The sequence below is a fragment of the Tenrec ecaudatus genome, chromosome 8 (genome assembly GCF_050624435.1).
Source record: "Tenrec ecaudatus isolate mTenEca1 chromosome 8, mTenEca1.hap1, whole genome shotgun sequence".
NCBI classification, from domain to species: Eukaryota; Metazoa; Chordata; class Mammalia; order Afrosoricida; family Tenrecidae; genus Tenrec; species Tenrec ecaudatus.
Genome location: NC_134537.1, coordinates 88476165 through 88491279, shown reverse-complemented (window position 1 = coordinate 88491279; position 15115 = coordinate 88476165). Strand labels below are relative to the sequence as shown.

General features: G+C 49.3%; 1 protein-coding gene across 1 annotated transcript; it reads right to left on the bottom strand.

Moving 5' to 3' along the window:
- Window positions 1-203: 203 nt before the first annotated feature.
- Window positions 204-4440, bottom strand: NKX3-1 (NK3 homeobox 1). The gene is made up of 2 exons (XM_075556499.1): window positions 4114-4440; window positions 204-3130 (listed from the first exon to the last, which is right to left on the bottom strand). The coding sequence occupies exons 1-2, from the start codon at window positions 4400-4402 to the stop codon at window positions 2712-2714; spliced, it is 708 nt and encodes a 235-aa protein (XP_075412614.1). The 5' UTR covers window positions 4403-4440; the 3' UTR covers window positions 204-2711.
- Window positions 4441-15115: the final 10675 nt, after the last annotated feature.

The following is a 15115-nucleotide window of genomic DNA, read 5'->3' as shown; positions in this document are numbered from 1 at the left end:
CCCCTAACTAGCCGGGCTTCAAGACCAGGGCGTCTGCGAGAGCACGGCCATTGCTCATTCCTCCTAAGCTGCTGTTTCTGATGCTTTGGTCTCTACTGAGTCGTCAGGTGACCTGATTGAGGTTGGGTGAACAAGGAAACCAGAAATATGTAAGTTGAAAAGCCTTTAGGGGGCAAAAAACCACACAGTTTTGTCTAGTAAAGACACCATCCTTTATTTGAAAAACACTCGTATGTTACCCAAAAATACATAGAAAAATAAAGTCAGCCAGGGCTACTTTACTAAACTTCAAGTCACGCCTGGGGGGACATGACAGCTCAGAGCAGGGTCTGTCACGCAAGGGGGAAACTCAAGTGGATTCCTTCAACGGAACAGGTCGTCTCAGTCCGATGGCAAAGGGTGCCACCATCCACCTCGCCCGTCAGCGGCTGGGAAACTAGCTGGTCACAGGTCTCCCTACTCATTCAGACATGGCTGTATCATGATTGCAATCGGAAAAAGGGAAGAAGGATGGATGAAAGGATAAGAATACGGACTTTTTTGGCAGTACAACACATACATCGCAGTACAATGTTTCACACTTAACCTGTCAGGCAGAAGAAATTAAATGCCGAGTGTCAGGAGGGCAAGGGCAGCGAGGAGAAAATGGGCACTAACACACACAAGAAAGACACATGACCAAGGAGAAAGCAAGCCGAGTGAGTCAGCCTTTTGTGCTAGCTAGTGCCCTGGTGGCAGTAGGCAGTACGTGGCACTTAACAATAATCCCACACGGGGCCCACACCATGGAAAATGGTGCCAAACCAGCCAACGTTCTACCAGCTTACTTTGGCAGTATTGCCACCAACAGTAACTTGGCGCTTGGCGGAGGAGGAAATTGAAAGGTTTCTTGCTAAACAGAATTAAGTAGTGGGATCGAGAGCCTGCCAGGCCGGACAGGATCACATTAGTAGTTAGTTGGCTTTTTAAATCCTGGTGGCTGCCTCCACCAGCTCACCTGAGTGGGAAGGGAATGAACGGAAGGGCAGCCCCGTCTCTCTTTGCCCTCCTCTCATCCATTCCACAGGCTGTTTGGGGGACCAGGGCTTTAAGAAATGTTGGCTTCTCCCACAGTTCCAAGAGCATTGGGCATTTTCATCATTAGTTTGGGGATGGACCTCAATAACATTGTCCTCTGATAACAGTCTCTCTTTTCACCTCTCCTGCAAAGTCCTCTGGGCCTTTCTCCGTGAGATGGAAAGTCAGTGGCTCTCCAAAGCCTGGGTTCTCTTGTCCCTCTGTCCCCGGCCCATGAGCCCTCTGTTCCTTCTCGAGTCTAGACGGGGCAGTGACAGTGGCATGGTATTCTGCACAGTGTCCCTTGCATGTGAGAGCCCGATACCTCTTAGCTTCCCTGCCAGCAAGGAGTCCAGGCAACAAAAAGGACTGTCAGACTGAACAGTGGCAACCGAGCCACCAGCAAGTCGTACCGAGGCAGCAGGGAGTCCGTGACCTTCTAGATCCATTGGGTCTTTAAATAGGATTCAGAATATCATGCCGTGCATTTTTTAATGAAGACATAAAACTTGTTGGTTTGGAAATACCTGTCATCTGAAGTATTCAAAAGTATCCCCCCTCACTCCACCCCCCACACACTCTTTCTTTTTAAAGCCTCCAGAGATAAAGCTGTTTTTGTTTTGTTTTTTAAGATGAACTCTCAAGCTAGTTCGGGAAGGTGTATGTTAGGCGCAGCCAGGCTCACAGTAGGAACCGAGAAGAAGTGATGGGCGCAGCAAAGGAAGAAAAACGGAAGGCAGTTGGGAAGGAAAGGCTTTGCAGTTAAGAGCTAGGGGATCCGTCACGATGCCGGCTAAATTCACTCCTGAAATGCCAGGAGCCTTCTGAGTCTGAATTCTCAGGCCCAGAACAGAACGATCCGATCCGGGACGGGCCTTTCTACCCTTTGCCAGTAAACAATGCGATGCCTGTGGCAGCAGAGCGAGGCCCCTCCCGAAGCCCCTGCCTTGGACATGCTGGGGTTCTCCCTTGCAGCAGAGCTGTGTTTGTTCAGCTTGTCTTAAAACCACAGCGAGTGGGTCTTGTTCAACCTGCACCACCCTCGAAAGACTTCAGTGGGTGTCTTGTGTTAACAAGACATAAGAAGCGGCCCATCTTTCCCCGCCTATCACTCATCCCTCCTAACCCAGGCCTGTCTGCTCTGAGCATAAGGAATGTCTGTCTCTCTGCGAGGTTTTCTTACAGAGACTGAAAAAGACGTTGGTCATGTTCCAAGGTCAAGGTAGGGAACGTTCTCACCACTGCTGGCCTTTCTCCCCTCCGGTTTGCTCTCTCGATATACAGCTACCAGAGGAAGGCGGAGGGATGCGCTCCGTAGAAATGAGGAAGGTACTTCGTACAAATTCATACACAGCCCTGAAAACAGCACCTGAGCACATCCCTCCCCAGGTTCAAACAGGCAGATGAAGAAAAGACAAAGCAAAGACCTTCTACACTGTGTGTTCAGGAGTTGCTTAGACATTAAAATATTTACTGCTCCATGTCTGTCTTTGGCCTGCCCGTGAAACATCTCAGATCCCCATGCAAACCTGAGATTTTGATCTGCACCCCTTTTGCTCCCCCCAAGTCCTTGCTGGCCCTGGCCCCTTTTGCTTCCCAGAGAGACTTTGGGGAAGGCAGTTTGTGATCACCTCTGATGGCCATCTGAATGAGCATTACCAGAAAGCAGGGCTCCAGCTCCCCAGGCAGTAAAGGTAAGGGTAATAGGGGTAGCTGTTATACACGGAGACCAGGGGGGCCCGGGCAAAGCCCTCCTCTTTCAGAGCTGGCAGAGAGGGGTGCTTCTCCAGGTCTCCTAGGTCGGAAGTGAGTTGCTTCCGCTTGGTCTTATAGCGTCTGTTCTGGAACCATATTTTCACTTGGGTCTCGGTGAGCTTCAGGTGCTTGGCCAGGTGAGCCCTTTCAGGGGCTGACAGGTACTTCTGGTGGCTGAACTTCCGCTCCAACTCGATGACCTGCGTGTGGGAGAAGGCAGCCCGGGAGCGCTTCTGCGGCTGCTTGGGTGTTGGTGGGAGGCTTGGTAAGGCGCCTGAAGCGTTTTCACAGTCCAACAGATAAGTCTCAAAGTGCCTCTCTGGAGAGGGTAGGGGAGAAGGAGGGATGGGAAGAACAATGTTACGAGTTAGCAAGCAGGGAAGAGGACGGGTTTCAAGTCAACCTTATCTCGTTAGTGAATGAACCCACCGCCTACTGTCCTCTTTGGCTACATGGCGGTGTTTTCGCACGACTGACGAACTCTCTAGAGAGGAAAATGAGCAAATAGGTGGGTTGTGTTCCTTTTCCAATAACGGGCAAGAACCCAATGTTAAGAGGTATGTCGTGGTTTAAATAAATGGGGATCCTGGGTCTGTGTATTGAAATGGGGTGGGCGAAGGGACGCAGGAAGGGGATCAGATCTCCATTAATGCGCACCTAAAAAGCTGGGGCGTTAACCTCCCGGTGGGCAAGAGAGGGCTTGTGCAACGGGAGAAACTGCAAGGGTTAATGGGAGCGGCAAATTCACTCGCTTGCTTTAATCACATTTCTCCGGAACGAGGCATTCGCCTGCCTCATAAAAAGTGATGGGAAAGAAATGATGTCCCCGCTCGACGGTTCCAACGATGTTCTTTCCTGAAGGCCGTGGCTTTTACAGCCCGTGGGTTTGGGAGTCAAAGGGAATGGTTTGGCTGATCGAATCCTTGTTTAGTCCTATTATAGATAGATGTTAGCTATTCTAACTTGCGCGCGGCAAGTGAGGCTGGCGCCTAACAAAAGTTGCAGGTCGCTGTGAGCAGGCGGAGGTGGTTTCCAGCGGGAGGGCCGCGCCGGCCCAGCGCACCACGCTGCCCCGGGAGTCGTGCCGATGACAACACCAAGCTGCGCGGCCCCCGGCGCTCAGGCGGAACCCGGGAGGAGCCCGCCTCGCTGGCGTGTCACTGCGGGCCCAGCATCCCCGCATCCCTAGCCCAGTGAGCTCCGCTCCGGCCACCCCTGCCTGCCCCGGGCCGCGCGCGTCGCAACCTTCAGCCTGGCGGCCGTCCTCAGGACCTCCCCCAGCCAAACCCAGGGGCATCCTACCTGGCTCCGTCTCCGCGGGGCTCCGGGCCTCCCCCCGAGCGGCGCTGGCCTGGGAGCCCAGCTCCTCCTCCGGGTCCCCGGCACGGCCTCGGCCTCCCTCGGGCTCCGCCTCCGGGGCTCCGCGTGGGTCCGGCTGGGGCTCCAGGCTGCCACCCCGCTCCGTGCCGTTCCCTAGGATGTCCTGGATGAGGAAGGAGGTGAGCGGCTTAGACTGGGGCGCCGGCGTGGTCTGGGGCAGGCGATCGGCGGGCCCCGAGTCCCCGGGCTGCGGCTGCGGAGACCGGAGCATCCTAGCGGCTCTGCTGGGGCTGCAGCGCTCGGGCCCCAGGCTGCACCCGCCTGGCCAGCACCACTTTCACTTTCCGCCGCTCCGCACTTATAGCGCCGGGGGAACCGCGCCGCGCCGCCTTCCCATTGGTCGCGGGGCCCCGGCTGCGCTCTGGATTGGCTGCCAGTCCCTCCAGGTGAGGGGGAGCCGAGCGAGGAGGAGTCCCTTCGTAAGGTCTCCCTTCCTGATGCCCTGGAAGGCTTACTTCCAAATTACTTGTTCTCAGGCTCCTGGCTAGCTCACTCCACCCAAGCTGTTGTTCCAGGTCAGGGCATCAATTAAAATCAAAAGGCTTCTTCACCCAACCCCTCCGCCCTTTTAAAATGTTGTACACCTCTCAGAAACAGTGCTGCCAGAGAAGTCTGCGCCAGGTCCCTGGTATGGACTGAGAGAAAGGAGGCAAGCGGTGTCATGCTACTTTTCAGATGGGAATTCTGGGTGCCTGGTGACAGAGATGGGTGTCAGATCTAAGCCTCCCACAGAGACATGGCAACTAGCTGCAACATCTGGCGCTGGACTGGATTTTGTATTGGATTTTATTGGGCCAGTGGGCAAAGTGGAATACAACCGATAGGAATCGATGTGAATGTATTTAAGTTGATAACTATTCTATGATTATGGAAGAGAAGATTCTTAGGGAATTCTGCCCTTAAGGAACAAAAAACACTAAAATAGTTGGACTATGATCTGCGAGATCAGCAGTTCAAAACCACCAGCAGCTCCACAGGAGGAAGACAGGGCTTTCTACTCCCATAAACACTCACAGTCTCAGAAATTAGCGAGATAGTTCTACTTTGTCCTATAGGGTATTATAAGTCGACATTGACTTGATGGCAGTCAGTTTGCCTTTAGGTATTTTATGTATGTGCAAAAACCAAGATGTTGCTTACCCTCAGATGGTGTAGAAACTAAGCTGGAACTGGCTCACATAATAATATTTTATGGGTAAAAAAACTATAGGTCGATTTGGAAAAGGGGCTTCAGCTGATTTGGGTTAAGTAGGTCAATTCCCACAAGGGTGCTGTGCACATGTATACGGGGGAGGGGGTGAGTGTAGTGGGGTTAGGTTATTGTGGATAAATTAGCCGCTGATGAGTGCTACTCTGCAGGAGGACCGTCACAACGTTGATTTTCTTCTCTCCTTTCTCCTAGGCTTCTCTCCCTTAACAATTTAAAAACTGTTTTATTTTAAATACTGACTTTGAGAAGCTGGGCTACAGGAAGAACTCAACATCAGGATCAGAGGAAAGAGTGTTAGTAACCTGAAATATACAATTGATACAATGAATCAACTCTTCTTTTTCCAAGTGAAGAGGGCTTGAAAACACTTCCAAAGGAAGACTAAAGACTACCTACCGCCTTCAGTATGGGTTACACCTCACCATTAAAAAGAAAATCACACACAAAAAACCTTCACAGCAGGACCAATATGCAACATCATGACAAATGGAGATAACATTGAAATTGTCAAGGATTTCATTTTACATGGATCCGCAATCAATACCTATGGAAGCAGCAGTCAAAGGAATCAAGCAACATATTGCATCGGGCAAATCTCTGCAAAAGACCCCTTTTAAAGTCTTCAGAAGTAAAGATGTCGCTTTGAAGACCAAGGTATGCCTGACACAAGTCATGGTATACTCCATTGCCTCCACTACCTTTAAAAGTCAAACTGTGACTAAGAGAGGTTGAAGAAGAACTGGTGCATGTGCGTGATGCTGTTGGTGAAGAAGATTAAATATGCCATGGGCTGATACAACGGACACATCTGCCTTGGACGAAACACAGTCAGAATGCTCCTTAGACATACGGAGGCTTAGACTTTGTTTTGTGAATTTTGGACATGTAATCAGGAGTGACCAGTCCCGGGGGAAGGCCATCGTGTTTGGGAAGGTCAAGGGTCTGTGAAAAATGAGGGATGCCTTCCGCGTGATGGATTGACACGCGTGGCTGCAACAATGGGCTCTTAGCCACAATGATAAGAAGGCCACACGAGGGTATAGTGTTTTGTTCTATTGTACATTGGGTCAACTTGAACTGGATGGCATGTAACGACAGGTCGTTGCAAAACAGTACCTGCCATTTCTCCCAATGGCGGCATCTTATGTAATTGTCTATATATCCTATAATTGTTTAACATAAATAATATCAAAACCAGGAGATGGACGTTTGTACATTACTGATAAATAGGCTCCAGAAATAATTCCGTTTTCACTATTTTCTGACCTGCACGCCTGTGTGTGTTTGTCTACCAAAATCCACTTGCCATCGAATAAATCCTGACTCATGATCATTTTAAACAGGATTTCAGAGACTGTAAATCTAACCCATAGCCCCATCAAGGCATAACTTTTTGCAATTTGATCATGTGTATAGATTCCTGTAACTACCACCATCACAATGCAGAATTATTTCATCAGCACAAGAATTTCCTCATACTACTCTTTGTATTTGAATACCACTTTCACCCCTCCCACTTCCAACTTATGACTCAAGTTCCTATGAATATGTGTGTACAAGTTTTGTGTGAACACAGATTTTCACTTCTCTGGGATAAATACGCACGATCACTATTTGCCGGATTGTATGGTAAGTGTCCATTTCATTTTGTAAGAGCAATGCTTACTTTCTACCAGCAGTGTGTGAAAACCACTGTTTCTCCATGTCCTTGTAAGAATTTGGTGCTTTTCTTTTCATTTTAGTCATTGTGAGATGTGGTTTCACAAAACCGGAGATGTCGTTGTGGTTGTGATTTTTCCTGGGCATGTTTGAAAAGGTTAATGAAGTTGAGCGTATAGTTTGCTGTCTTCACTTGCCCTTCGGTGAAATATCTGTCCGTGTCTTCTGTACCTTTTATCATTGGACATTTTTGCTTTCTACTACTGCCTTTTGATAATTCTTTAACTATTCTCAATGAAAAGCCTTTGTCAGATATGCAGTTTCAAATATTATTTCCCAGTCTGTAGCTTGCCTTTCCATCTTCTTAACAGGATCGTTCACAACAGAAATGTTTCTGGACGGGGTCTGGTTTACGAATGTGGTATTTAGTAGACTGGGCTTTCCTCAATGACTTGTGAAAGAACTCTTTGCCTAGCCCATGGTCCTGGACCTTGGCCCCTAGGTGCGCTTCTGAAGGTTCAATGGTTTTATATTTGACATTAATACAAAGTTAATTTTTGTGTACAAAATGAGGTTGAGGTTTAGGTGATGTCTTCTCACTTTCAAAAGTTGGAGCAGATTCACATTTCAAATCAGTGGAGAAAAGGTGATTTAGTTGATAGCTAGCACTATTTGGAAAATATGTAAAATGCTCATAACAGAATAAATCCCAGATTGTTCAAAGATTAGAAATGTAAACAGGCACATAAACAATGTTTAACCGCCTTAAATTTCCCTTAAGTCAATCGAATTATCCTCCTTAATGCAAGTGGGCCTCCAGCAGCCGGTTGAAGGCTTTAAACTCAGAAGGGAGGATTTCCCTAAGAACACTCTGCCTCCAGATGCTGAATACCTATTTCCCCTAAAGCCTCCCATGCTTCATTCTTCCCATTGCCTGAGACATGGATTTGGGGACATAAAGACTGTAGGAACCTCCAACCTGTCTGTCACCTGATGATCAGAGTCTGGACTTGTGTGCACTCCACAATTTCACCCGCCACTTCCTTAAAATAACTCCTCCGCACACATGTGCACATTTCTACGTGCTCATTTCCACCACTCTGCTGGTTTGTTGCACTACCGTTCCTTTCTTGTTGCTAGGATCCAACGCTGGAAGTGATGCTGCTGGCACTTCAGAGGCCAGCAGTGTCGCCTATGGTGGATCTATGGGCCTCAGTGGGGCTTCCAGTCTAAGACAGGCTGGGAAGAACGGCCTGGCAATCTACTTCTGAAAATGAGCCAGAGAAAACCCGGTGGTTCACAACTGAACACTTTCTGGTAGAGTGTGGGAAGCTTACCTCTCCCCAACCCCAGCTGGAAGGCCTTGCACATTGAGCACAATAATGGACTCAGACAGCCAATGTTCATGAAGATGGCTCATGACCCTGCCCAAGAATGGCTAATCCCACCAGGAGTGTTGGGCTGCACCCCTCCCCTGCTCTTTACAGTAGATTAGGCGCGCTTTTAAGAAGCAAAACATAAAGTAGGTCTGTATCCGGGGGGTATGCCTAACAAAACCAGGGATGCTACGGGTGGCAGAGAGTGTGCCGAGTAAAGGAACACGTCTCAGTCCAGGCTGGAGGCCATTGAAAACCCAGTGGACCGCCTGGCCATCTGGCTTCCCAAGTCTGTCTTCACGCAGACCTCAACTTCCCTTCTGTCTAAGCTGCGTCTGTAGCAGTGAGGAACTATGTCACTGCGAGTGAGTGGTTTGAAAGAACAGAAATCCACTTTCTCACCATAGGAGGCTGTTCAGTCTGAATTCGGGCACAGACTCTAGGGCAAAGCTTTTGTCGCCTGTCAACTCTGGGGGAAGATCCCTTACCTTGCTGAAGGCTCCCTTTGCATTTCCCTGATTCTTCTCCATTGGCCCTGTGACTTCTCTTTCTGTGCTCACTTCTCTGTGCCTGGTCTGCCCTTTTTCTATCTCCCAAGTGGTTAGGCGTAAGACACACCCTGCCCCGCTGAGGATTCAGTAACACTACAAAGAAAATTCCATCTTAAACGGAGTTCCACTTCTTATTGGGGGTGAGGCCTCCTTCCTCCCCCTTCTTTCTGCCCATCCCCCCCGCCTCTGCAGGTGGTTTTTGTCACGATTGCCCAGGTTGATTCTCTGCACACCTCTACACATGCTGGGCATACATTGCGCTCTATTGTTTACTATCATCGCTGACTCAGTTTCTACCCGAGAGCCTTTGTAGACCCCACTGGTTGCTGTATTGCCCATTGGGCATTGAATCCTGGGTTGCATTGGCATATGTAATCATTTATGCCTTGATGCGTTGCCGCTTATCCTGTTAGCCTCAATAAGGGGTTGGGACTATAACTCGTGGCTTCTCCATTTCTTGAATTACACCCAGAAAGGGGAGAGAAAAGCTAACAACTTTGAAGACTAGACATTTAAGGAGCCCTGGTGGCCCAGTAAGAAATCCTGGTGGCAGAGTGGTCATGTGTTGGGCTGCTAACTACAAGGTCAAAGCTGAAACTACCAGCCGCCCCTCGGGAGAAAGATGAAGCTTTCTACTCCCAGTGTGTCTCAGCACCCCCTCCACAGGAGCAGTTCGACCCTGTCCTAGATGGTCGCTCTGCGTCAGCATCAATGGTAGAAAGTTTGGGACTTTTTTTTTTGGTTTATCATTTGTAGATAAGGAGACCCAAACACAAGGAGTTTACAGGAACCATGCCCACCTTCTAGCGAACCCAATGCTCTGACTCCAAATCTCATGCTTTTTCCTCATAAACCAAAATCAAATTCATGCCATAAAGTCTGTTATGACTCACCGTGACCTTATAGGACAGAATAGAACTGCTCCTGAGGGTCTCCGACACTGTAAATCTTTAAGGGAACAGACTGTCTCATCTGTCTCCCTTGGAGAAGTTGGTGGGTTTGAACCGCCAACCTTGCAGTTAACCCAGTGCCTAATCCATGTTGCTGCCAGAGTGCCTTTACTTTCCCCTCATACATATGCTAAACACATAGCAGGTGGTCAGTATACCCTATTGCTGTGACCACTCTGATGTGAAACACATCACGCTCCTTCATAGCCCGACTTCCTTTGTCTTGAACTTACCTGAGAAGAGAGATCCGATGCTGTAGGTTCATGGGGAGCAAGACGTGAAGAGGACAGCTGACAGCTTGCCCGGGGCTGCAAAAAACCCTCCACCCCTTGTTACAGAATGCCTTTCTCACCCCAGCCTATGCATGGCTTCTCTGTTCAGTCTGAATTCGGGCACAGACTCTAGGAGAAAGCTTAAGGAAGTCTGTAGAGTAGGCAGAGCCATTGAAAAGCGAAACAAGGACAGCGAATTAAATCACCTTCTGTGCAAAGTTAGCTTGAAACCTAGGCAAGTGTCTCCCCGAAATGATTCAGGAGCCTTCCCTCCCCACTGGTCTGGCTCCATGCCCTAAATTCTTCCACAAGGTATTTGGGTTAAGATTATTGACATGTGTTAATAGGAAAGTACTATGTCAGCTTGGCAGCCCATTTAGTTATTGCCAGCCACTTATATGCCTATCACGGGGCATAGCTTCCGCTGACCTCTATGTTTCCCATAGGGAGCAGACAGAGTGTACTTAAAGCAATAGACCTGACAGTAAGGGGCCAGTCCAAAGCACAGCACAGGAGGCCAACCCTGGACCAGGAAATGGTATTCTGGTTAGTTCGAGCAACAGTTCTCAGACATGACATTTTAAAAAACTAAAAGATTACATGGAGGTGATACTGACCCACAGGGTTTTCAACGACCGCTTCGCCAGAAGTAGACCACCAGGCTTTTCTTTGGAGGCATCTATCAGGTGCATCACACACACACACACACACACACACACACACACACACACACACACACACACTCCAGCTTTTCGGGAGCAGCCCATTAGCTGTTGTGAATTAATTAGCACTCTGTTCAGATGGAGGATCTTGTGACAATTCAGAGTCAGCTCCAGTAGGTCTGGGTGGGGCCCGAGACTCTGCATTTCGAGCAAACTACCATGTACTGCTGGTCCACAGACCACCCACACCCATCACCCTTTGAGAGGCGAGGGCTCTGAGCAGCTCAGTGAGGGAGGGTCAGGAGGCCTGGGGGGGGGGGGGGTGCGTGGGAGCTGCTATCTGCTCGAGTCATTTCCTCCGTTGGCTTGGAGGGACTCAGGACTCTTATGCTGCTGTGCCCTGCCTCTCCCTGTGTCACGGACTCTCATGTTTCAAATCCCGTACCTGTCAGAAGGCCCCTCGTCCTGGATCCCAAACAAAGTCCTTAAAGGAGATCAGCTCCTTCACTGCATGTATGCCAGCTTTTCCCGCCGGTCTTTCTGGGTGGCAAAGGAGATTAGGGTTTGGGGAACCTTTGGTAGCAGATAATCATCCAACCTCATCACCCCTTCTAGTGCCTCTCATCCAAGAAATGCAGCCAGGGAAGATTTATTGGGCAATCGGAGCCCTAGAGTATTTTGCTACCGGTGCCCCTAGTAACCTAACCTCCCCTTTGCCCCATCCACTGCCGCCTGTTTCAGGGGGAGTCCAAGGCTGTAGCCGTGTCTGCAGAAGCGTTCCTTGTGCTCTCGCTGGGTGGCCCGGCCCTTCCTCGCTTGCCCGGTCTGTTCAACAGCTTAGCAGACACCTCACCTGCGAGACACATTGGGGCTGTTTGTCTAGGGGCGGGGTGCTGACCTTCCCACAGGGTTTGGGCTGCAAGAGGCAATTTGAGACCCCGCCTGGGCTCTCCTGTTCCTTCCAGCTCCCAGTGCCCTCCATAAAACGGAGCAGGCCATTTTAGCCTCTCAGTGGGTGCTCCACGGTGATGGCTTCCGGGTGGGTGATCATCTGAGAAGGTGGCACAGGCCAGCCCCAGGGATGTGCTGGGAGTAGATGGCTGTGGAGTGAGATGCTTGGCACTCGGCTTGGCTTCCAGAGTATTCTACTGATCCCCACAATGAGTCGGTATTTGGGCAACAATAGGGCATGTCCCACAAGGAAAATGACTCTCTTCTGGAGCTACTGCGGAGGGCTTCTCTGATGGACACTGGCCTGGTAGTCATTTGGGATGACTCAGACTGGCCTGCTGGGTAGGGAATAAGTCACTCAGGCAGGGATCCTATGTGGTCTGAGGCAAGCCCTCCGGGAAGAGCTTCCTCCTGTTTTTCCAGGTAATTAGGAGGCACTCAGCTTGTGGGGGAGGAAGGGCTGAGCCCCCTAGACCACCCTGCAGAGCTCTGATTCCTGAAGAGCTTTCAGGAAGAACAAAGCCTTTCATCCCAGCCCAGGGTCCTGGGAGAGACAAGGGGGTAAGGTAGGGGAACAGGGTGGCTGAGAGAGAAGGGAATGTCTAGAAACAGCCGGCCTAGGAGCAAATTCACTAATGTGGATGGTGAAGCCATCTGACGCCTGGTCTTAGAAGTGGGGAACTGAGGTTCAGAGAAGCCATGGGATCCATCTAAAATCACACACCATCGCCCTGGGGGTGAAGTGGTTACAGTTACATGTTGAGCTGCTAACTGAAAGGTCAGCAGTTCAAAATCACCAGCCACTCCATGGCAGAAAGACAGGCTTTCTACTCCTGCAAGCGAAGAGTTCTAATCTCGGGAATTCCCAGGGGCAGTTCTGCCCCTGGCCTTGAGAGTGGCGGTGTGTTGGAAACCACTTGATGACTGTGAGGTTGTCATTTGCTTTTGGAACTTTAATTCAAGCCCCTCAGTAGGCAGGTCAGTTTCATTCCTGACTCAAATAGTGTGGCTTTTTCTATAGCATCTCAATACACGGTCATCAAGTCGATTCTGACTCACAGCGATCCTAGAGGCAAGGACAGAGCCGCCCGTATGGGTTCTGAAACTGTAACTCTTCCTGGGAGTAGAAAACTTCCTCTTTTCCCAAGGAGTGAGTGGCTGGTGGGTTCAACCTGCTGGTCTTGCGTTGAGCTGCCCCACATACAACCAGGATGCCTTAATTTTTGCTGTGGATTATTTTAAACATTCAAAACGAAAGTAGACAGTTATTTTAATTAGTTGTGTATCCTGTATTCTTCTAAAGAAACAAAATGTTAGAGGCATAGCTGCAACCTCTTTACCAGCATTTTATTTTTATGACAACTCGAGAGAAATATTAAAAAACAAACAACAAAAAACGATTACCTGTTGCCATCAAGTTGATGCTGGTCCTGGATGATCCCATGTGTTAGCGAAGAGAACTGCTTAAGGGGTTACCTTGTAATCTTAATGAAACCGTCCACCAAGCTATCGTCCATGGAGCCACTGGGTGGCTTCGAACCACTAACCTCTAGGTCAGTAGTCAATCACAAACCATTTGTGCCACCCAGGGACAGCCTCCACCCTCCCCAAAAGACACTAACAGCTACTGTTTGCCTATCACTTGAACGTACTGTTAAAAACACCGACATTAACTCATGTTCTTTCCACAACAACTCTGAGTAGATCTATTAGGCCCCTCCACTATTTCAGAAGAGAAAACTGAGGTGCAGAGAAGTTGACTTACCTTTCCCTGCTGCCACTCAGCCCCTACGTGGCAAGGTTCACCCCAGGCAGTTTGGCTCTGTGTCCTGCACATTCAACCACTAGACAATGCTGCCTTCTGCTGGTGTGACTCCCAGCAGGGACCCCGCCGAGGAGGAAATGCCGCCCTCTTAAGGGATAAGTAGACCTTGTCCCTGAAGCCGTCATGTGATGGGAATTGAGGAGAGGCGTGTTGCCAGGTTGTAGGGCACAATGCCCACCTTTAAGGAGCTTAGAGGTCAGCAGGGGTCGCAGGATGCATGTGGGAAAGTATCAGTCATCTCATGCTACATCTTTGAGATTACTCAAGCCATGAAAGGATAAGCGTGATACTATTTACACAAAACACCGAAACCCAGAAAATGGATTGCACAGCGTAAGAATATATCTAAGTGTTGTGCAGTCCCTTATCTGAAACACTGGAAGATTGAACTGGATGCCATTTATGATTATATTATCATTATTATTAAGGGTAAGGACTGCTATGGGGTTCATGTGTGCATGCATTTATTCCAAACAAAATGAGTTTAAATGTGTCTCCTCGTGCAGTGGATGACTGCACGCTGGTTCTCTCAGCCCCACATGTGTCCTCGTCTCACTACGGTGACTTCCAGGAAAAAAGGTTCAATTAAAACTGGCTTCCAGGGTGACTTACTGGGCCAGTTAAGTTCAGCTCAGAGGGTTTAGTTGGACCTCAAAGGGGTAATCTTTAGTCTTTTCTCAAAGGACACAGGATGCTCATAAGGGTTTATTAGGAAGAAGTTGAAAGGAAACTACAAAGATGAGAAAGAGGTCAGGAAAATTTGGCTGAGGAATTGTTTTCCAGCTGAATCTCTCGGGGAGCAAGGGCTGACCCACAAGAATGCCCTTGGGAAACCTCAGCCCACCTGCCCTGCAGCCGTGACCTTGCTACTTTGGCTTCATGTTGTTTTCCAAACTCAAACACCATCTAAAAGGACTATGACTTGAGCTTCTGGGGTATGCCCAACCCACAGCAAACAGCAGTCTTGGCCTGCATGAGAGACTCTTCATCATGTTCCTTTTAAATCCTGATGTGGTCTCATCTGAAGATCACAGAATTCTTTGGGGGCAGAGAGCTGAAAACACCACCTTCAGCAATGTATAGACAGAGGTGGAGTGCATGTTGAGAAACAATATTTCTGTTCAGGAAAGTCTTCTATGGCTTTGTGGCAGTATATATATTCTTTCACTTCCCCTCATATAGTGTTTGGAGACTAGAGGAGGTTCGGGAGCAGAGGTAAGTGGCATCATCAAGCTTGTGTTTTAGAAAGTTAGTGCTGGTGGAAGAACGGATAGAAGGCACCAGGGCCGATCAAGCTAGAACCCCCTCCCAGGGGGACGAATACTGGAAAAGTGGGTGAGGGACGACAGAGGATGATATAAGATATGGACATAATAATCTATAACTTAGCAAGGGTTTTTGAGGGAGGGTGGGTGGGGACGGGAGGGGGAAGAAGTGGGGAGCTGATATCAGGGGCTCCAATGGGAAG